The sequence below is a fragment of the Colius striatus genome, chromosome 8, assembly GCF_028858725.1.
Source record: "Colius striatus isolate bColStr4 chromosome 8, bColStr4.1.hap1, whole genome shotgun sequence".
Taxonomy (NCBI): Eukaryota; Metazoa; Chordata; class Aves; order Coliiformes; family Coliidae; genus Colius; species Colius striatus.
In genome coordinates, this window is record NC_084766.1 from 15035884 (window position 1) to 15058702 (window position 22819).

General features: G+C 55.3%; 1 protein-coding gene across 2 annotated transcripts; it reads right to left on the minus strand.

Moving 5' to 3' along the window:
- Positions 1-228: 228 nt before the first annotated feature.
- PALD1 (phosphatase domain containing paladin 1) lies at positions 229-22016 on the minus strand. 2 transcript variants are annotated; one of them, XM_062001406.1, is made up of 20 exons: positions 21893-22016; positions 14238-14438; positions 14011-14113; positions 13656-13835; positions 13427-13582; positions 13152-13312; positions 12889-12964; positions 12289-12437; positions 12106-12202; positions 11895-11999; positions 9304-9399; positions 8980-9114; positions 8247-8363; positions 7982-8161; positions 7101-7298; positions 6632-6772; positions 6114-6185; positions 5813-5953; positions 1956-2111; positions 238-555 (listed from the first exon to the last, which is right to left on the minus strand). In XM_062001406.1, exons 2-20 carry the CDS (start codon positions 14426-14428, stop codon positions 406-408), a joined length of 2604 nt encoding a protein of 867 aa, XP_061857390.1. In that variant the 5' UTR covers positions 14429-14438; positions 21893-22016; the 3' UTR covers positions 238-405. The 2 variants fall into 2 exon arrangements, with proteins under 2 accessions (XP_061857391.1, XP_061857390.1); XM_062001407.1 differs by lacking the exon at positions 6632-6772 and having other exon boundaries at positions 229-555.
- Positions 22017-22819: the final 803 nt, after the last annotated feature.

Sequence of the window (22819 nt, forward strand, 5' to 3'; positions counted from 1 at the left end):
ATATATGTACACATGTGTATATATGTTGGTGTATCTATGCATACATATACAGATTTGTGTGTATATAAATACACGTATATTTGTTTAGGGAGGAAATTAGGATGGTCTCAAAAACTCTTGGCATGATTCTGTGCATCCACCAACCAAATCCAGGTGAGGGCCTTCCAGCATTCCAGAGCCACTTTCCAAACCCCACCCCACTGGCAATTGAGCAGCTGCCTAAAAGATTGATGTTTAATTTACAAGATTTTTATTGTGTCCAAAAGAACCCCAGAAGTTCCCACATTCTAAGGCAGTTTCAGGGATCACCCCCTCCCTCCCACACCCCCATTTTTTTGGGAAAACAGTCTTTTTCCTCTCCCCACCCAGAAGACACCAGTGTGGGGGGTCCCCTGCATCCCAATCCTACACGAAGTCACCACGGAAAGGGCGGGAGGTAGCGCCCTGTGCCTGCCACCGGCCCCGCAGCGTGCACAGGGGTTTGCCCTCCAGGCTCTCCAGCTCAGGGAAGCCCAGCTGGTTCAGGATCTCGTAGATGCCTGCCACGGCTGCCACCTAAAAACAGAGGGGGAAGAGAGAGTTAACGCTGCCACCAGCATCCTGCCCCCATCCAGGTACCCCCTTGCCTCCCACTGGCTCCCCCGAGATAAGCTGCAGCTCTGACATTTTATAAGCTGCTCTGTCGCTGCTGGGGTCAGCTGTTGGAAGGTTTGTTGGCTTTGGCACCCTTCTGCCAAAAACCTACAATAGTGCCTTGTTTTTGCTAGAAATGCAGGGATTATGCAGCAGGAATGGGCGCTTTTGAGGTCAAAGGCTCCTTGTATCCACAGGTTGGGTGTGTTTCACCCACTCCAGCACATTGGAGGGGACAGGAGGTAGATGTAAACCCATGCTTCAAAGATGCAGTTTTAAAGATCCAGCATTAAAGACACAGCATTAAAGATGCAGCTTCAAAGATGCAGCATTGGAGCTCCTACACCCCACATCCAGCCAACAGCATGCCTCACACATCTCCACTATGAGAGAGTGCAGCCCTAGCTGCCCCCATGCTGCTGTGCCACCACACTAACGACAGCATAAGCAGGATGTCATGGCGGGGTAGGCACTGGCCATGCCACCCTCCTGGCTACAGTCCCTTCCAGAGAGAGAGGGCAGGGGGAGGGTGAGTGGAGCTGGCAGCCAGCGCTTTCATCTCTTGCCCGGCAGATGCAACGAGCCAACAGGAATTAGCGGAGGCAAGTGAAGGGATGAGGTTTTTCCCACTGAGACAGACACTGCCTACTTAGTGCTGTGTAAACCCAGGGAGAGGAAAAACTCTTCTCTGGATAACAAACATTTTAAAAAATAATAAAAAGCAGGGAATATGGGCAATGTGAGATCTCTTGCCCACTCTCCATTCCATTTTTCAGCTAGCTCAGATGCCCAGTGCCAGCAGCTCCATCCTCCTGGTCCCTCTGTCCCCTCTCCAGCCAGGTGAAGCCAAGCAGGACTGCATTTAATTATTCCTTCCTTTCACTCCCTCAATTCATTTGGCCAGGGTATTGTATTTTTAATATGCTGCAAAGAACCCAGAGGTGGGTTTGGATGCAAGGAGAGACAGCCAAGCCAACTAAGCCAGGTGGAGAGCCTGGGGTAGGGTTGGCTTCTCAGCCCCAGACGCTGCAATTACAACCAGCAGATCAAAATAAAACCCCAGGAGACTCAAAAGAGGAGAAAAGGGCACGTTTGGGGCAGAAGGAGCACCCCATCTCCAGATGCCGCCTGTCTCCAGTGACCCGCCTGGCTTTCCACCAGAGCCACCAGCCTGGTGATATGGGAGCTCACCCGGAGTGAAGGAACCACATACGATGCCATTCAAACCACCATGAAATAAAGACAGAGGTCTGCTGCTCAATGCCCTATAAACATGGGGTTGAGCGAGGTGTTGGTGGCAGCTTGGGCAGGGAAAGCCTCACCTGGCGCATCCAGAGGCTGAAGGGCCGCTGCCAGGAGTCCTTCTTCTCCAGGTGCAGGTAGGCGTTGAAGAGGATCAGGTAGATGTAGCGCTCCAGGTACTGCAGGCTCCTCAGCTGCAGCATCCGTCTCTCCTTCTCACCCTTGCTCGACTTGCCCTGGGAGGAGCAAGAAACTGGCTGAAATGCCCACAGTACCCATTTTGGGAGAGAATCCAAGAGGCAGCTCCTGCACCCAGTCCTTATCCATGGTCCTCCTCTCCATCCCACGTGAGAAGGCTGGCACTGAGGGACCCACAGGACCTTTCACAGGAGGGAAAAGCCGTATCTTTCGCTGCCCACTGGCCCTCTGAGCCCATTATCCCCCTGAGGAGCCCAGCCCATGCTGCAGCTCCCACCTTGCCTCCAGCCAAGGATAGAGGACCACCTTGGGGACAAAAATAAGCACATCCTTTCAGCCTGCTCCCATTGTGGCTTGGCAGTCCAGGCTCTCATTACCTTGTGGCTTCCAGCATATAAAAACTTCCCCTTTACCATGCAGACCTCAAAAATAGATGAGGGATTGCTAAATGGGTGGAGTGTGTGTCCAGGAGCCAGGAATAGACGGCCAGGTGCAAACTATACCCAAAGCCGTGAGCTCCTGGACTGCAAAGCATTTCCCCATGGAGAAACGTGTCCCTTTCCAGCATCCTCTGGTCAGATTCAGCCTCTGTCACTGAAGAAATGGCCCCAGCAGCCACCCAGTGCCCCACTCCAAGGCTGGCAGCTATCACACCTCCTAGTATTGTATTATATAAATATATATATAATTGTATACAACATAATCACAGAACCTCAAGCATTGGAAGGGACCTCAAAAGATCATCTAGTCCAACCTCCCCTGCCAGAGCAGGACCAGAGCAGGATCTAGTGTCATTTTATCATTGTAGCCATTATTTTAACAACAGATGAATCCTGCAGTGATGCCCCTTCCAGGAATTAATAAATAATAAACAACCAGCCAGCATAAGAGCCCTAACCCCATAGTCAACTCCCACAGAGCATCCCAAAGAGCAGCAATTCCTCACTCCTATGTCAGCACCCGCCTACCCTCAGGGACCAGCCTGCTCCACTTCCTCCAAGCCTTTCTTCCCCAGCTGCTCCATGCCACAGGCATACAAACAGTTCCACCCATGGGCTTGGAAAGTCGGGGTTTGTTCAACCCACTCACACTCCTATTTGTGGAAGCATCAGGCACAAATGGTGCCCTTGGAAACATCTGCCCTTGGAAAAGCCATCTCCTCTGCAGCTGTGTGCCAGTATTTTGCAGAGAGCAGATCCTTGGAGCCCGTTATTTCTCACGTTATTATATTATCCTATTTATTTTCATTAGATTATTCTATTATTCATCATGTTATGATCCCATTTATTTTTTACCAGATTGTCCTATGATTTATAACTTTATTATACTATCCTATTGATTTTTTATTACATTGTCCCGTTATTTATCATTTCATTACACTATCCTGTTTCGCTCTTATTTCATTGACCCATTATTTATCATTTTATTATCCTGTTTATCATTTATCTTACTGTTTTCTTACATTCTCCTGGGGTTTTTTTCCTCCTAGTTTGGGATGGAAAGGGGTAGGAACAAACCCAAGCAAGTACCACAGTACCTTTTCCTTCTCTTCACCCCATCTCCACACTTCTCTAAACACTGACTGGCTGAATTAAAAGCCTGTTAGGACAATGCCTAGACTATAAAGTGCCCATAACTCTCTTCCATCTGCCCATCATTGTGAAAAAACAGAATACAAATAAAAAATGAAAGCATTTGCATGTGCCTCCACCTCGGCCCAGGCGAATCCAACGGAACAGATAGAGCAGCTGAGAGGGAAACACAAAATGCAGGCAGTGATGAAAGGCTCTTCCTGGGGCAGAGGTGGGAGGGGGAGCGGATGGCTCCCTCCTTATCTCAGTTTCTCACTGGGAAAGTTGGATAGGGCTGTCCCGGAAACAGGATACAGCCCAGGAACACCCACAGGCTGGTTCTGACCGCCCAGCGCTGGGGAGAGGGCCCAGGAGCTCGTAGGAATCGTCTACTGAAAAGTCAAAGCCCACAGCGGGAGCAGCCGGGCGATGGTGCCCCGTTGGGGTCTTCCCCCGGGCTCCTCCCCAAGGCTGAGTGTGGAGGCAGGTGGCAGCAGCAAGGCAGGGCATCATTTGAAGCATACTGGAACTTGTAAGCAGGCAACTGCTCCTCTACCACGGGAGTTTTTAGCTCTGCAGCAGCAACAGACACAATAAAGTAGGTGAGACTTCTCTGCAGCCACGTGGCCACCTCTTCATAACACATAAATGGGGGGAAAATAAAACACAATTAATTACCCCCAGTAATCTCACAGGAACTATTGCTGTGAACAGCCAGGGTCCCCAGTGGCACATCCAGTGGAGCTCAGGTTTGCTCTCCCGGCCCCCCAAAACTACAGAGGATCCTATAAACCAAGAGGCGAACACCCAGGAAGCCAGGGATGTTATTGGGTGATTAAATGCTTCAGGGTTTCTTCCCACAGTCATTGATTGAAAATAAGGGTCAGTGGCAGCTGACCATGGATGACAAGACCATCACTGGCAGGGACATGGGCTGATCCAGTCCAGGCAGGGCCGATGCAAAGCCCTGAGCTCAGCCCTTCCAAGGCCCCATGAAACAGCTGCACAGCTTAAAAAACCCAAATCAAAACAAAACCAAATCTAATTGAAATGATCCTTTTCTCCCTTTCAGCAGCTCCACAAGCACGGCTGGGTCCCCTCCCGAGGATGGGTCCCCACCTGAGCTCAGAGGAGCTGACGGGGCTGGGAGCGGAGCGGGACAGATCAACCCTGCCCTCTGCCGGCAGCGAGCCGCGGGGACACGGGAGGGGACGGGTGGGCAGGATGCTGTGTGGGATGCGGGATGTTGAGTGGGATGCAGGATGGCACCAGACAGGTAGGATGATGTGTGGGATGCAGGATGTTGGGTAAAATGAGGGATGCTGTGTGGGATGTGGGATGTTGGGTGGGATGCAGGATGGCACCAGACAGGCAGGATGATGTGTGGGATGCAGGATATGTTGGGTAAAATGAGGGATGCTGTGTGGGATGTGGGATGTTGGGTGGGATGCAGGATGGTACCAGACAGGCAGGACGATGCGTGGGATGTGGGATGTTGGGTAAAATGAGGGATGCTGTGTGGGATGTGGGATGTTGGGTGGGATGCAGGATGGTACCAGACAGGCAGGACGATGCGTGGGATGTGGGATGTTGGGTAAAATGAGGGATGCTGTGTGGGATGTGGGATGTTGGGTGGGATGCAGGATGGTACCAGACAGGCAGGACGATGCGTGGGATGTGGGATGTTGGGTAAAATGAGGGATGCTGTGTGGGATGTTAGGTGGGATGCAGGATGGTACCAGACAGGCAGGACGATGCGTGGGATGTGGGATGTTGGGTAAAATGAGGGATGCTGTGTGGGATGTTGGATGGCACCAGCCAGGCAGGATACTGTGTGGGATGTGAGACACAGTTGGGATATGGGACACCTGGTGGGATGTGGGATGGCACCAGCCAGGCAGGATGCTGCCTGAGTGTGGGTGGGATGCAGGACGCTGGCCAGGATGCAGGACAGCACCAGACAGGTGGGACACCACAGGATGTGAGACAGCACTGGGTGACCATGACTAAAAGAGCCCCGACAGCTCTCTGGGGACATACCAGAAGGCTTCAGCCCAAGAATCCATCCAGCCTCAGCAGGGCTGGGCCTGGAGCCTGGCTGCAGCCTCTGGGGTGAGGTGCATCAGCCCCAGGTGCCCTGTGCAGACGGGGCAGAGGGTCAGGCTCACCTGCCGGTAGGTGCAGATGATGATCTCCCGGAGGTGGTAGTGCATGGGTGTCATAGTCTCACTGACAGTGTCCAGGGCCATGTCCACCTCCTTCTTCATCCGGTAACCATCGGGCAGGAGATGGACCATCTTCATCACCACCTGGAGCATGTGCAGAAGCAGAAGGCTTCACCAGGTGCCTCCTCACCTCAGCCCCGCTGCTCCATCCCTGCCTGGGAGAGGACCCAGCCTCTCCAAACAATTAGAAAGGAGCTAGTTTGGAGGGGGAACTCCTAAAACAGAGTCAGGCCCAAGGACTCACCTCAAACTCCCCTTTGGTGTACTTGGCATCAGGCACACTCACGATTTCCTCCTCGCTCATCTCAGGGATGCCCTGGGGCAGGCAGAGAGGGACGGGCTGTTAGGTGCTGCATGGACCGGTCCCCACAGCCCTACAGCTGAGCAGAAATACAGACCCCAAAACCAACACACCAGGGCCTCAGGCATTCTTCACCTCCCCACTTCATGGACAGAGAAAACCAAAGTTTTACCCCCACCATTCACTCTGCAAAAAGGAAGCCCTGTCTCTCTTGCCCTTAACCCTTCATCCTGAAGTGGGAGCTCTAAGGAGCTCACCTACACTTCTCCTCAAGCTTCTTGGCGGATTGGCACAGCAAGAGACCAATGTATGGGCATTCACCCCCACAGCCTACTCTGCTCCTTCCCATGCTCCATTTAACCCTCCTACTCTGTGAGGGGTGCTGCAGGTTGTGCCGAGCTTCCCCAGCAGCCCCCACTCCAGTCTGACCCCCAGGAAGAGCTGCAGGCCCTGGTACCCACGTTGAAATGCCAGAGGATGAGGACAGCAATGACCATGGCCGTGGTAGTCCTGCCCCGGCCACTGAGGCAGTTGAACACAAAGGCTGCCCGTGAGTCCTCAGCCAGGACACTCTTCATCGCCTCCAGCAGCCGGTCAAAGTCCTGCCAGAGACAAAGCCCGTGGGTTTTCACAGGTGCAGCACAGGCTGCCCACCTCCCTTCCTCATCATGGAATGCTACAGCCTCCTGGCTAAAATCCTTGTCTCCTTGCTGCCAGATCCAGCTCAGCAGCCTCCCCTCCATCCCTGGCCATCTAAAGGCACCCAAGGTCTCCATGAAGCATCTCACAGGGGATCCTCCCTGCATCGAGCCTGGGCACACCACCAAAGTCCTGGGGAGCACTGAGCACCCCACTGCAGGTGACATCCACCCTGCTGCAGCAGGGATGGTTTGGGAAGGAGGCAGCAGCACCATCCCATCTCCAGGGTACCTGCTCCTTGGGAGCACAGAAGTCAGGGATGGGGATGCGATGGTACGTCAGCCCCTGGCAGGTGTTCTTCTGCTGGCTGAAGATCTCCTGCGTGGTCAAGCAGCTCTTGAACATCTTCATCTGCTTCTCCGCTTCCAGGTACACTTCCAGCCACTTCTGGCACTTCAGCAGGTCACCCTTCAGGGTAGCCTCTAGTTTCTGCAGAGGATGGAGAAACTCTTGCCATAAGACCCATCCCTCTGAATATTTTTCAGGATTTTAATTCATTTTTTCAGATGCAGGCTGTCATCCCTCTCAAACACCCCAAAGCCAACTCAAAACCCCACACCAGGTCCTGGCCACCACTCCTGCCCAAGACCACGGTCCCCACTGTGCTTAGGTCAGGGTTAGGGTTCAGGTCAGGGAGCCTCAGGAGCACCACCCCAGGCAGCTCCTCCCCATGGCCGTGCTGCTGCTGCTGGCAGCCAAGCTCCTCCAACACCTATTTCCTCTGGAAACCCAGCTGGGAACATCTGCTCCCCTTTCCCCAGGGTGCCTTTTACCTTCACTTTCAGGAAATTCTTCAGAGGAAGATCTCTGCTTTGCTCTGCCTGTGCAAACTCTTACACAGTGTCAGAGAAGCCAGGACTCCTCTGTTTTTGCAGTAGGATTAAGAGCAGGTTGACCACCTGTTTTTGCCTCAGCTGGGTTGTCCCCAGCCTCCAGCAGACACGGAGGGCACAAGCTGAGCACGGCACACTATACACACAGCCTCTCATTGCCAAAAGCAAAGAAAAACCAAACCAAGCAGCTCTGTGGGGTGGGGCAAAGCCCGTGGACATGGCCCATGGGGGCTCCCAGGAGGGGGGAATCAGCCCTTCCCCAGGTGGGCAGGAGCTCACCTCCAGCTGCTGGGGCGAGGCAGCAGGCACAGGGATCAGCTCCTCCAGGTGCCCCGGCTCCCGCAGCGTGTAGATCTGCTCGTTGCCCTCCAGCACGGCCTCCTCCCGGAGGCTGATCCAGAGGATGCGGGCGTGCTTCCTCTTGGCATCCGTCAGGTACCGCAGGACGCTGCCCAGGGTCTACAGAAGGGGTAGGCAAGGGTGACGGAGGGGCTGAGAGCCCGTTGTGGGCGACCTTGGCCACCACAGGGCGTGTGCCCCTCACCTTGGAGCTGGGCTGTGCCGTGCCGTAGACAGGCATCTTGGGCACTCGTCGGAAGTTGGCCACGCTCATCTCCTTGGCGGTGCTCAGCACGTCCGGGCAGAAGCGTTCATCTGCCACCTGCAGTGGGGCAAATCTGGGCAAGGCGTGCACCCCTCGCCATTGCATATGCCCCCTCCCACCCACAGGCTTGTGGAATGGGGGTCCCAGCACACCACAACCTCTCACCCAGGCATGGTCCCCTCTCAGGGGAAGTCCCCAAACCCTTCCAACACCAGCAACGCCGGGGCTCAAAGCCACACGGCTGCACTGCAAAAGTGGGAGATGCTCTCCCTGCAGTGAGACCGTGCCCAAGCAGCAGCAAGCCACCAACAGCTCCGGCCTCCTTCACCCTGCCACAGTCAAGGACCACCAAGAAACATAAAGCTGCAGCAGAGCCAGCAGCCTAGGCTCAGGTACACTGGCTCTGAGGGCTGGACACTTCTGTGTGCACAGGGGGTCTCTGGCCACATGCCCATCCTTGCCAAGGATGCCAGTAGGACATGGACCTGAGACCACAACACAGCCCTGGAGGTACCCCAAAACTCAGTGACTGCCCTACAAAAGGGAAACCTCTCGCTTCTCCCACCCCACCAAACCCCTTTAAGGGTGAGCATCTCAGGAAGGTGCCATTCTCAGGGGGACAATGAGGAGCTACCAACCAGCCCCAGTCCCTACATCCAGGACGAGCCCTCACCAGCACTCTTGTCCCCTTGGTGACGAGGTCCCCGGTGACCGTGAGCTCTGCAGAGTTCATCTCCGCCTGCAGCCGGTACAGCTCCGGGTGCCGACACATCCACCTGCTGAAGCTGAGGGCAAAGCCCAGGGGGTACTGCCGGCGGGGGGCCGGGGGGACGTGCTGTCAGTCAGGGCTCGCACCCCCACCAAAAAACACCTTCATTTGCCTGGGAAACTCGGAAGTGGAGACCCCTTCCCTCCCGCTACACGAGGACGCCGACAATGAAACAGCAAAGGAGGGGGAAGTGGGTCGGTGGGGTTTAGTTCTGGGGGGTTGTTTTACCTGCTCGTGAAGGTAGTAGTTGAAGGCAATCAGGTAGAAATAGCGCTCGAGGCTCTGCAAAGTCCTCTGGAGGAAATACTCTTTGGTGCTGCTCCCCTGAAAGCAAAGGCAGGGGTGATGTGTGATGCAGCCCCGAGCGCAGCACGAGGCCGCAGAAAAAGCTCTACACACGCTCCTTTGCAGCTGCCTTAGAAGGGAGACAAGCAAGCAGCAAACAGGCTCCAGGCATTTTTGTTGGTTTGAGGGTTTTTTTACGGAGCAGTTTTTGAGAGGAAGAGAGGCAGAAATATCACCTCAACCTCTCAGAAGGTTTTTTGTGTATTCACACTAAATTCACCAGATGCTTGTTTGGAAAGAAACCACTTCCAAATGAGAAGGGGGAGGGGTAAAACCTTCCAAACCCGATGTGGAATATAGGTTTTTTGTGGGGTTCTTTTTTTTTTCAATGAAATATTTCAAGTTTTCCACATTAAATGATGCTTAATGACATAACTTTGCATTTCAGCTCAAAGAAAACCTTCCCTTTAGCCCAAGGACACACTGGGAATAGTTCCAAGGGGACCCAAGGGGCATTGCTGTCCCAGGGAGATACACAGTCCAGATGCTAACCAGAGACCCAAGGGGAGGGGGTTGGTTAACACACAGTCCTGCCCCCACCCCGACCACCTCCGTGGCCTTTGGCTGAGATGGTCAGGCATGCCTGGGACTGGAAGTCCCGGTGTCAGCAGTGCCATGGGCAGGGATGCAGGGAGCCTGTGGAGGCGTCACCTCCCAGCCCCATGCTCCAAGCAACACAAGGAACGGTCAGGGATCTCTCAGGGAGACTCTATCTGCCTTCAGAGCTCAGCAGGACCCCCAGAACCAGACCCAGGGTCAGCATCTCATGGCAGGAGGCTGACCCCTAAATGAGAGGTGATGTTAGACAAACTTCAATAAGAGCAAGACATGCTTATTAAAAGGAGACACAAGCCCCCTCATCCTGCAATACTATCAGTTTCCAAGTGTCACCTCTTTCCCTTCATCCCCAGAAGCATTCTGATGCCTATGCAGATGGCTTCAAGTGAGTTTTCCTCCTCCTCACTTTCATTATTACCCAAACCAGGCACAGCTCTCCCCTCCTGGGGACACAAATTCAAACCCTCAGGATCTTCCACAATTTAGCAGCCACCTCAACACTGCCTCGGCACAGGAGACTGTACATCTGAGCATCCCATCCAACAAATTAACCTGCAATGCCAGCACCAGGCAAAAGACCATCTGGTACAGGGTCCGTGAGCATGCCTGGAGGGCCTGGCAGGATCCCCTCCCCAGGATACAATGAAAAATCCTGTAAGCTGGGGCTGCATATGTACAGGGCTTGGCTTGGCAAGCAGGGTTTGTGCATCTCTGATGTTAGAAAAAATACAGAAAAGTCCTTCCTCTCCCCAAAATCAAACGGGGCTCCCAGCAAAGCCTCCCAGTACTACCTGCAATTCCTCCAGCCCTACCAAGCCCAGGCTGGCCATTCAATGGCCAAGCACCAGCTCCTCTCCTCATCCTCCACGTTTCCTGGCCCCTTGCCATTGTTTAGAACCTGCTCTTGCTCCGCACAGACTTCAAATAAACACTCCTCATAGTTAATTTACAGCTGTTTGTTTCCCCAGCATCAAAGATGACACAGAGCAGCCTTTCCCCGCAGGGAAAAGTCAGCGAAAGGCTTTGAGACAGCTCTGCCCCATGCCCAAGCTTCCCCTGCTATACAAAAAAGTACCTGCCCCAAATCCCCCTAAAAGGGGACAAGTAGGGTAAAATTTGGGGTTTGCTATTGAACACCAAAATACTCGACAGTAAACGCTTTCTTTTCCTGTCACTTAATTGGTTTTGTGGTGCTTTTCTGCTCTGGCTCTTTTGCTTTGGCTGCACAGCACCTGTTTTAGGATTGCCCATTACAACCAGCCCCAGCACTTCGACTCCATATTCAGCATTTAAATGGGAAAACTAATCTCCAAAGAGGCTGGGACTGTGGCAGCACTTCCACCTGACCATCCTCCCTCCCTCCCTCCCTCCCTCGCCTGGTGATGAGACCCCTGGTTGTGCAGGAAAGACCATGGTGAAAAACCACCCTGATGGCTTCTCAAAACAAAGGAGAAAAGAAAACTAGAGCTACAGATAGAAAAGCTTGACCTTGAGCAACTACATTTGCAGGAAAACCTCAAAGCAACAACCCCTCCCAGCTCCCGAGGACTTTTAGCAGCCAGGCTGGTACTGATTTTCCAATTTTAGTGCTGGGAAAACCAAAGCATGGGATATTATTTGCCCCCAAGGTCATCTACCAGAAGCAGAGGCAAAGCCTGAAACGGGCAGCTGTCCCTCAGAATCCCAGCCTGCTCAATGTTATGGCTTTTCAAGGACTGGGGAAAAAAAAAAAAGAAGAAAAAACCCCAACCAGAGAAACACTCCACAACCTGGCAGGTTTCACGTCCCTGGAAAGTCTCCAGCTGACAGGAAGCTGTGGATTTCCAGAATTTACATTCTTCTCGGCCCCGTGCAAAAACAGCTCAATCAATCACCCAGCAGAGGCAGCTTGCATCCGAGCAATCCTCTCAATGTACCTGGATCTGATAGTCTTCCCCAATCCCTTCCAGCTTCTTCTTGTACTCGTAGATGGCTTCCTTCATGTTGTGCATCTCTGAGCAGGAGGCAATGGCACTGTCCACCTTGGGAGGAGCGAGCAGAAAGCAGCTCAGCGAGCCCTGGGTTAGGGGGGTACACTGACCTCTCTCATCCCCTCCCACCCACCCACCAGTAGTTTCATCCCCTTACCTCCTCGACTATCTGCTGGCCTTTAGGGACCACCTCGATGAAGGTCTGGATGACCCGAAGCCTGTCCCTGGGAGTTGTTTTAGGTTGGTGGGGAAGGCTGGAGTGGGAGAAGGAGGAGATCAAACCGGTCCCAGAGAACATGGGCATACTTCCCAGTCCAGCCCTGACGGCTGCCCTGCTTACTCAGGCTTCTGGGAGGCTCCTCGGTGGTGGTGGAGGACAAGGGTCCCCATGGCCATGGCCAGGTTGGTTCTGCCCACACCAGTCTGGCAGCCGAAGAGCAGAGCTGGCGGGGGTCTGCCAGAGTCCCGCAGCAGCAGGCTTGGGCTCTCCTAGGAGGGAGGAACAGAGGGCTGGGGGACCACAGGGGCTCCAGAAGAGCCACTGTAACGGCCAGAGTGGAGAGGATGGCCCTGCCCAGGAGCAGAGGGGTGAGTGGCATCTCTTGTTCTCTCAGGGGATGGGGTGAAGTCCTGCCATCAAAAGCCTTGGCGCCAAACTCAGATCATTTCTTGTTTAGGGAAGAGCTGCCTGTGCAGAGATGCTGGGAGGTGGCAAAGGATGATCACCTACAGCCAGGGGTAGGGACAAGCAGCTGGATAACACGGACCTCTCCAGCCTGGTCCACAGCAATGGCAGTGTGATGCAACCACAGGCACAGGCAGCTTAAAGCCAAAGGCAGAAGATACCATGCTGCTCCCTGGCACAGCACGCTCGCTCAGGCACAGGAGCACATCCCAACTCGATGTGGTCCCATGGACCAGGTGTTCTTCCTCGGCTCACCCTGAGGAAGTGGATGAAAGCGTCAAACTGCTCCTCCAAAGGGGCTCCCTCGGCGGGCAGTGGCAGCCGGTGGTACCTGCCAGGCACAGGGACAGCCCTGGTTAGGAGGCTGAGGGGCCATGGGGACAGGGTTCATCCCCACCAGTGGAGGACACGTGGCTTTAGGAGGGTACCGAGAGCTCAAATTGCTAAAGTCAAGCCACTGACCACAGGTGAGGAGGATGGAGGAGAAGGAGGAGGAGGAGGAGGAGGAGGGGCAGCACCTGTAGGAGGGCAGGAGGAAGACAGGCCTGCGGTAGACCTCCTCCGTCACCTGGATGTCCTCCTCGCCCTGCACCCGCACGGCGTGGGGCTCGTCCCGCAGGCACTCGATGTCATTGTAGACGTAGTAGACGTTCTCGCTCAGCTGTGCAAAGTCGTGGATCTGGCAGAGACAGGGACCCTCATCAAAACTCACCAGCTCCCTCAGCCCCTCTGAGGGCAGGAGGGCACACAGCCCGTTCTTGCCGGGCGACCACTCCCTCCCATCCCACCTCACCTCTTTGCGGATGGCCAGTTCCAGGCTCTCTGCCCGCGGCCCCCGCTGCAGGTTCTCATGCAGGTTCTCCTTGGCCCGGGGGGTGTAGGACACAAAGTCCCCCTCCAAGCGCAGGAAGACCACGGGTTCCTCGCGGATGCAGAAGAAGACGCACTCCTGTGAAGACAAGGGGAGGCTGCCCAAAAGCTCTCCTGCCTTTTGCCAGCCCCGTTTTCACCCTCTCACCAACCTTGTGGCCCTCTCTCTGCAGCTTCTGCAGCACGAGCTTGAAGCCGTTGAGGCTGGGCTGCCCCATGCCAAACACAGCGTAATCTCCTTTGGCTTGTCGGAAATTGGGAGCGCCACAGCTGGCTGTAGTGTTCAAGACATCCAGTTTCCCATATACATCCCTGACCATGAAATATTTCCCCTGCAAAACAGGATGGGCAGACGGAAGATAGGGGAATAAGTGGATTTGCTCAAGTAGGCTGGGAATAAAAGGGACTTTTCCTTGGTGATCTTCAAAATGAGCCCAAGCAAACCACTCCAAGGTCTCCAAAGCCCAGGCTGGAACCGGTTTGGCACTGGGCCAAGGCAACACTCACCTGCACAAGGTAGTGTTCCAGCGTGGCCTCAGAAATGCGTCCCACTGTGTAGTTAGCCTTCAGCAGGTCATCGTGGATCTGGAACTCCTCCCTGCAGTTGTACCTGCAAAAGCCACATACAGGCAAAAAAAAAAATATCACGGCTCAGGTAAAGACTGAAAAAAAGAAAAGCAGGTGCAGGAAAAAACAACAGGGTCTGGAGTTACGAGAGGCTTCCGAGGACTTACGTGATGACCACGGGCGCTACTTTGTTGGTGATGATGGACTTGGCCTTGCTGTTGTGGAGTCCCAGGGTCTGGAAGGAGTGGATGCTGAGGGAGCGCTGGTCCTCCATGGTGCCGTCGCCCGTCGTTGCGCCGCTCTCCGGGGGCGATGCTGTGACCGCCTGCTGCGCCGCGCTGGCCGTCGTACCCATCATCCGCGGGCGGCTGTGCCCCGGCGCCGGGGGGGACAGGAGGAGGGAGGGAGAAGGAGCAGGAATGATTTTCTTTCAGTCACTCCCGTTATAGGAAGGGGAAAATTTCCTCTCCCTCCTGCAAAGGGCTTTCCTCCTTCCCGCCTGCCTGCCATGCGGCTCCCTCCATCCGGGAGAGTCCAGACCCGCAGCAGCTGAAAGTGGGGCTGAGGAAGCGGTGGGGGCGGGGGGCGGGGGGGGGAGGGGGAGGAAGGCAAAATGTTGGATCCGGCCCCTAAAGTCTGCTGAGTCAGCAGATGGCACTGCGGAGGGACACAGCGACCTCTCCAGCACCCGCGAACCACTCCAGGGTCCCTCCCCAGACGGAAAACGCTTGAACAGTGAGTAAATATTATGAAATATTGAGTAGTTTGGGATTCGGGAGCTGCCCGGCGAGGCCGGAGCAGCGAGGGAGGCGCGGGTGGGGGCTGCTCCGCGGCCCCGGCTGCGCACACGTGTGAGCCGCTCACGTGCAAGCAGAGGAGCTGCGGCGGGGTGCGGGGTGGTCCTGAGGTGCCCCCGCGTGAGGCTGCAGCGTCAGAAGTTGCAGGAGGCAGCAAGGAGGAAAGGTCCCGCAGCGCTGAGAAGTGCCCGCGCTTGCACTGGAGGCATCGGGGTTTGGGGTTTCCTCCAGCTATTAACGAGCAAATCTGAGCCCTGCCTTTAAAGCAGCCAGTTATCCCCATCCTGGAGGAGCACCCTATCCCGCTAGGGCAGGCAGAGGACCCCAAAAACAGTCCTTCCCCCATCCCCGGAGAACTCATCCCTAAAGAGCAATGAAAGCAAAAAGGCCAGCCCGGGGAGAGGGAGGCTGGCGGCAGCCAGGAGCATCCCACCACACTCGACTGATCCGGGACAATGCACTGACTGTCTGCACCAGCCAGGGCCGGATCCTGGCAACCAAACGAAGCGAGAGATGGCAATGGGGTAGCCTGGAGGGAAAAAAAAAAACCCCAACAAACCTCTGCCCACCCCTAGCGAGGCAGACTCCAACGAAACCGCTTTTGTGGTGATGCTGCATGGGGAACAGCCCTGGCAGCAGCCAAAGGGAGACGGTACCTGCTCAGTGACGATGTACAGCGCTGGGAAACCCAAGGTGGATTTAACCCAGCCCTACAAGTGCTTTAGCAGCTGCTTCTGCTGCCTTGCAAGCAGGGCAGGAACAGTCCCTCACTGCAATCCCAGGGAATGTGATGCCCCCAGCAGCTGCAAGTGCTTCAAGCAGGGGGAAAAGCCTCCGGAAAATGTGCTATTTTGAGACAGCCATGCCCTGCACAGATTTTTCCCCTCCTCCCCATCTTCCCTCCCTACTCCACAGAAAAGTTGTTGCTCCGCCGTGAATTTTCTGCACCATTAGGCAGCCTGGCTTCTTTTACACGTGAGAGAAGGAAGAGGAAAAAAAACCACCCACCAGCTGTTTCAGGCCAGTGCCATTTCTTCAAGTCCCCTTATGCATTTCTTCCCCATAAACACCATCAGGGCAAAAATAAAGCAAGAGAGAAAAAAAATAGTGTTGTTTCGAGTGTTTTGGAGCAGGCGCTCATGGCTCTGGAGAGCTCAGCCAGCGAGCAGGAGAGAGGCATTCAGCCAGGATGCTTTTTTCCCCTTCTTTTGCTCTGAATGGGTACATCTTTTCAGAAGCAGCCAGCGCAGCTCAGCGAGCCCTACCGATCCCTCTGGCTTGGCTCCAGCATTCCTGTGCTATGGGCAAGAGACTCACCCCCCTAGCTGCCAGGCAGACACAGGCAGCTTCTCTATGTCCTTCATCCCTTTCCCCACTCCATCACAATCACCCACCTTCTCCATAAATCCTCCAGGGACCTTTTTTTTTTTTTTTACATGACAAACCACTTCAGCAAATAACAGACATCAAAGACACCAGGCAGATTTGGAAATCATCTTTCAAACCACAAAATGAATGGAGAGACGAAATCACATTTCAGCTTCTTTTCTCTCCCTCGGCTGGGCAGGCAAAAGTGGGAATCTTTTAGAGAAGTACTGAAATTACCCAAAATGGGTACTCTGGGCAACCACGGGAACTGCTCTAAAAAGCCAAGGGAAGAGGGAAGTGCTGGTGGTATCTATATGGATATTTAGAAATTAACTGGTACTGCTGCATCCGATGAGAGAAGGAGGGTTTACACCCTCCCAGGGCCCAATCTGCAGGCTGGGATATAAAATGAGACGGGCGGAGAAGCAAAAAGAACCCCAGAAGAAAAGAACCCGCAAAAGAAACCAGATCAAATGATCATGCCTGAAAACTCTCCCAAATACCACTGGTGGCTGCAATGAGAAGAGGAGCAACAGAGGCACTATCACAGGCCAACCAAGGAGGTCAGGAGCCCAGGGACTAGCCTGTGAGGAACCATGCCACCAAAAGGCTCTGGGTTAGCCCAGGCATCAAATCAGTTTTTCTCCCAATAGTTGAACACTGTTAGCAAACCCTAAGCAGGTGCTTAGGCAGGCAATTTACCCTTACAGAAACAAAGTAGTCTTATCATTTTACCTGTATTTAAATGAACCCCACTCCATACAATGTGTCAGCCTGAAATGTTAAGATCGGAGCTATTCCCAGAAAAAGTCAGCTGAGTTGGTGGGGCTTTGCTCAGTTTTCATGCCAGTATGAGACGTCAGGACCCTCAGATGCAATCTGCATGGATTTTACGATGATTTTGAGCATCCCTTCCCTTGCACAATTCCATATTTCAAGGTTTCCTTTCTGGGAGAGAGAGGATGCAGAGGCAAAAGCCTCTGCATGGCATCCTTGTGTCCTGTCTGCATCTTCTCCCTAGAGTAAAGGGCGCAGTGCCAAACCCCAGAAACACCCACCCAGCTCATCCCCTCACTGGCACTCACAGCTCTAAGCTCAGGGACCTGAAAGCCAAACCCGAGATAAACCATGTTCGCGGCTCAGTAACAAAGAGCCCATTTTCTCCCCAGATGCAAAAAGGATCAAAGACCTGCAAGGGCGCATCCTGCCCGAACAAACCGCCACTGTTCTTCTCCAGGTGTTTTGCCTAAATTCAAAGCTCCAGAGGCCGCAGGTTAATGATTCCTCTAACGAGAGAGCAGAGTCCCTGGGTATGCCATGGATAGCTGCTGCCTTTCCCCTCCAGAGTCAGCACAGGCAGCCCTGCCGAGCCCAGGGTGGCTGGGTAATGTCAGAGGAGCCGCAGGCGACACCAGGACGCTGCATGAGCATCCCCACAGATGACACGTGGGCTCTGCAGCCTTTCCCACGTAAGTCACAATGATGTACGGTGCTCAGTCCCTCACTTCCCCACCTTACCGAGCTGCTCCTCTCCCCCACCACCCAGCACAGGGGTTATTCACGTGGCCGGGGATCTGGTGAGGACTCAAAGCCAGAGCAAACAATGGACTAAATATAGCGGGGGGCGGCCAGGCTGCAGCTGCAGGATGCATCTGCCCCCGGCCACTGCAATGAGGAGGAAGCGTGCACTTGGCCAGCCGCCTCATTGTCAGCAGGAAATAAATCAAATCAATCTCCTTCCGTGCACCCTCAGGTTATTTTATAGGTTTTTTTCCAGCAAAGTGCAAAGCCCCTTGGGAAGCAGCAGCGCAGCATCCTCCTAACACATCCATCCTTCCCGTGGTGTGGGGCAACCCTCAAAGCTTTTCGGTACTGAGCTGGCACCAAGGCATCTGTGAGAGTCCGGGGGCACCCAGCACCTTTGACCCAAGCAAAGAGGCAGGAAACACCGCAGGGGGTGGCAGGAAGGCCCGGCACTGCCAGAAGGGCAGCACCGGAGGAAGCGCTGCAGCCGAGTCCCCCCACCCCAGCGTGCTCTTTAACCCTCTTCTTCATAAAACAGTGAAAACGAAACATCACACAAAGAGCAGCGAGCCTTTTGCCAGCAGAGCCTGCATGTGTCGAGAGATATCCCGGCACAGAGGCTGCGTGGGAACCAGGCTCCTGTTTTTCCAGGTGATAGCGGAAGGAAGCAACTTGGCTTGTTAGAAAAGAACCATTGCAAAACAAAAAGGAAAGGTGAGAAATAACATATTAAGCCATAGTTTCTTTGAAACACTTCGTTTGCCTGCTGAGCTAGAGGGGTGAAATAAGGCAAGGAGGCAACATGACCCAAAACGCATTAAACCAACCCGAAATCACTTTGCAACGGGGAGGAAAAGGCTCTGGAATAGGCTCTGGAAAGCCAATTTTGCAGTGAGACGGCTCCAATTTTACAAGCCTTGATTGTCTTTTCATGATTTCTAAATGAGCAAAAGCAACCACCCTCCCCTCTCACAGGCTCCGGGCTCCTGGGAGAGCCAGCGCCAACAGCCAAAAATATAACTGAACCAGCAACATTTCCTAGAAAGTGCAGAGGTATTTCTCAATCGGGCCGAGATCAGTGCTGCCGGTGCCTCGCACGCCCTGTGCTCCACCAACTGCGTGTGCCAGCGGTGGCACTGGCAGGATGCCCTCCCCCAAACCCGAGCAGCAGCACCCTCACGATGCTGACCCGGCAATTCACACCCCCTCCCCGACACGCTCCTTCCTGCTTGTTGGCAGAAAACCGAGTGCCACATCCCCGTCTTCCACGTGACCAACCCGTCTTTAGCCACTCGGTGTAAAAATCCTTACCCTGAAGTCAGGAAAAGCTGTTTGAGACAGTGAAAGGGGAGACAAAGGCAGCATCAAGGCACGTCACCCCAGAATCGTTGAGTTTCAGAGGCGGCTGCCGATGGGGAGGATGCTGGTAGGCATCAGGAGGTACCAGGGCTGCAGCCCCCACTCCCAAACCTGTTTTACAGTGAATAATTAAACATCAAACTTTCCTCACTAAGCAAAGCCTGGGGTGCTCGGGAAGAATTAAGACACAAACCTGAGTATCTCATTAGCAGGATAAAAAGCAGATGTGGCTTTTTTGGCTGGGACGCCTTGAGTTTGTGCAGAGCCCACCTGTAATGCCTAACAGAAGAATGCCCTTTGGATAAACAGCTACTGCTCGCCCCGTCTCCCTCCAAAAACTCTTTTCCCGTGTTTTTTAAAGACCAATGGCAGGACCTCTGGCCGTGGGGTGCTGCTGCACCAGGCCAAGAGGCAGCTCCCAGGCATACAGGAGATGCTCAGGCTGCCTGATGTTTGAGAGAGGGGCTTTATCAATGAGCATGAGTGGAAAGAGGAAAAAAGCCCTAATTTGCAAGCGCCAAAGCTGCCGGTTGAGCCAGCGGTTTCAAGGTCTGCAAGCATGCTTACTGAAGAGTTTCCTTTCAGTGGCACAAAGAAAGGAAAGGAGAAAAAAAAAAAAGGCCATAAAGGATGGAGATAAAGGCCGGGGGCATCTCCAAAGAGACCAATGTTCTGCAGAGGAGCTTTCCTCCCACAGCACATACTGGCCGACTCCTCAGGAAGGGCCTCAGCCCCACGCCCAAACCCGCGACAACAAATTTTTCACCCCACACAATATTTCTACCTCTTCTCCACAAGAGGTTTTGCAGCATGACCCCACACCAGCCAGCGGCAGAACAAGGGGGGCCTGAGGATGGGGACCCCAGGATGGCACCCATGGCGTGGCACCCGTCTGCCAACTCTGGGAAGGCTCAGCACCGCGAGAAGCCCAGCCAGGGCGTTTTAGGCAGGCGAGGGCTATGATTTTGTGCTATTCATAGCAAACCACGGGCTCTCCTCCCGCCGGGGAAGGCTGGCGGAGCAGCGAGCTGGCTCTGCTCACAGGGGGCCACTTTGCAGAGCCGGGGCTGCTGCAGAACACACCTTTTGCGAGACAAGCAGCACCTTATGTGCACCCGCTGCCCGTCACACGCGCCGTCGGCGGTTTCACACGCGGCAGTGTGCGGCGCTCGCTCCCCCGGGCTCTCTTCTCCTCCCACGCCACACACACACACACTCTACTCTCTTAAATAAAGCCAAACCAAGCCAATCCCAGGGGGTATTTTCTCACAACAGAGACCTGATGGGTTATTTTTAGGCGTTGTGTCATTCGTGCAAAAGACATAATCACTTCCTGCCTTCCAGGAAGGAAATGTCCCACCGCTGCCTGCATGCCTGCCTGCTCCCTCCTCAGGCAATGCCTGCCACTCCAGCCCAGCCACCCCCCTAGGCTCACTGCCCCTCCATCTGGGAGGGGGTTAACAACCACGACACAGCTTGGGATGTCACCAGTGTCATGGTCCAGAGCAAAGAGGTGGTGTTCCACCCCCACCCCTAACACTAAGAGAAGGGATGTGCCAGGGAAAAGGTAGAGGAAGAGGTCTGGAAAAGTCCAGCAGCCATAGGAAACACAGCCTGGACACGGGTTCTGGAAGTTTTCAGCCCCCACAGCTACAGATGCTGGGCAGGAGCTCAGCAAGAGCAGGCAGCCTTTCCTTCTAGGACATCCTCTGCATTGCAGCAGCGGGGGTGACCTTGTCCTGCATGGGGGCAGGAGCCCACCAGGCAACGTACCCTGCATGTACGTGCCAGGACTAAACCCATCATTGAGTGATCCCTGGTTTCCTGCTCCTTTTGTGCTCCCCAAACGGGAAGGTGCAGAGCCAAACCCCAGGACGGGATGTTCCCCAAGCAAAGAAGGGACTGCGGTTACATCTGCTCCTCTACCTCCTCCATCTTCATCCTCCAGCAGGGAGCCATCCTGTAGCTCCTCGTTTCAGAACCTGCTCCCCAGATGGCTTTTGGAGGTGTAAGGCAGGCAAGAGATGGAAACGCCAAAACTCTCTTTGGGGCACTCTAGCTGCAGCAAGCTCAGCCGGCACCAGCAGCCAGCCACGCCGGGCTCCATGCCTGGGTCAGCCTCCTGCGGTGCTGGCTTCCAGGCAACAACAGGGAGCGAAAAAAACCCTTTTAAATAGGAAACGGGACCGCAAAGGCACAAGAGCTGGGAGGAGACCGCAGGGCGGATGCTGGGCCTCAAAACTAATTCTCCATCTATTTTCTAGAGCTATGAAGCACAGAGATAAACCCTCCCCGCCGTGGTGTGGGCACCTCCTGCCCACGCAGAGGGGTTTGTGCTCCTGGGGTAAAAGAAAGTTGCACTCCCCGCCCCCGCCTCGGCTCTGGGCCGAGGGGACCCAACAAGCACCTCGAGCCCCACGGGAGTCCCGGCAGCAGCACCTGCCCCCTCCCTCGATGGAGAAGCGTCAGCAAAGCCCCCCCGGGGTGGCGCCGGGGAATGGGGGACAGCCCCCCCGCTGCCGAGGTGCCAGCCCACGGCCGAGCCTGCCCCCTCCACCCTGTTCCCCGAGCACCCGCTTGGGAAAGGAAAGCCTCGCACGCCGCGGGAAGGAAATGAACAGGGGTGCCCGGCGCTGGGGGGTGTGCTCCGTCGCGAGCAGGGCACGAATGCCCAGCTTCGGGGGGAGGATGCCCAGTCCCGGCGAGGGGAGGGGGGGCAGGTCCAGGGCGAGGGGATGCCCGGCCCAAGGGTAGGGGAGGGAGGGATGCGGTACCTGTGGGCGGCTCCGGGCTCAGCTCCCACGTCGGGCTGGCCGCGCCGTCGGGTGCCCCATGGGGGCGGCGGGAGCGGGGTGGCGGGAGCGGAGCCCCGCGGCCGCCCCGACCGCCGGAGCCTCGGCGGGGGAGGAGGCGGGGGCGGGGGCGGGGGAGGGGCAGCGCTGCCTCTCGGCCCCGGCCGCGCCCCCCGAGCACGGCCCGGCACCGCCCCCTGCCCGGGACACCCCCCTCGGCCCGCCCCGCCGTGGGGCTTCCGCCCCTTGCGCCCCCAAAGCCCCGCAGGGACCGTCTGGCCACGGCACGGCCCTCAGGGACTCCCTGGCATGCAGCATCCATCCCCCACGAAGCCCTCCAGACATGCAGCATCCATCCCCTGCCGTGAGTCCCCCAGGTATGCAGCATCCACCCCCCTCCCCCCACCCCCGAGCCCCCCAAGCATGCAGCATCCATGCCACGGCGAGCCCCCCAGGTATGCAGCAGCCCGCACCCACAGCAGCCGTCCCCTTGGGGAACCCCAGGATGAAAGAGGCCACAGCCACAGCTCCTCACCCCCTCGAGAACCCCCAACATACAGCATGCCCCCAGCCACACTGATCCTCCACATCCCCTCCTGGTGTCAAGCCCCTGGAACAGAAGAGTGACAGGCAGATGACACCATCCCAGACCGGTTCAGAAGAAAAACAGCACTTTCAGGAGCATCGAGGCACTGCCTGCAGCTCTCAAAGCCAAAATACCATTTTTCTTCCCAGAAATGGAAGAGGAAGGAAGGATGTACGTGGTGGAGGCCAGGGTGAGGGATGCTGCTGGATCCAGGCTGGAATTGGGTTGAAGGAGCCCTCAGGGAGCTCCTGCTCCCTTGCAGTATCATGCCAAGGGAGTTCACTCCCCCAAACTCACATGGGGACAGTGAAGGTCCAGCACTC

Coding starts and splice junctions, on each gene's coding strand:
- PALD1 (XM_062001406.1), bottom strand. CDS start 14,428: ATGATGGGTACGACGGCCAGCGCGGCGCAGCAGGCGGTCACAGCATCG. Junction 8,162..8,246: donor CGGCACAGCCCAGCTCCAAG/GTGAGGGGCACA, acceptor CCCCTTCTGTAG/ACCCTGGGCAGCGTCCTGCG. Junction 6,773..7,100: donor TCTGTGCTCCCAAGGAGCAG/GTACCCTGGAGA, acceptor TGTCTCTGGCAG/GACTTTGACCGGCTGCTGGA.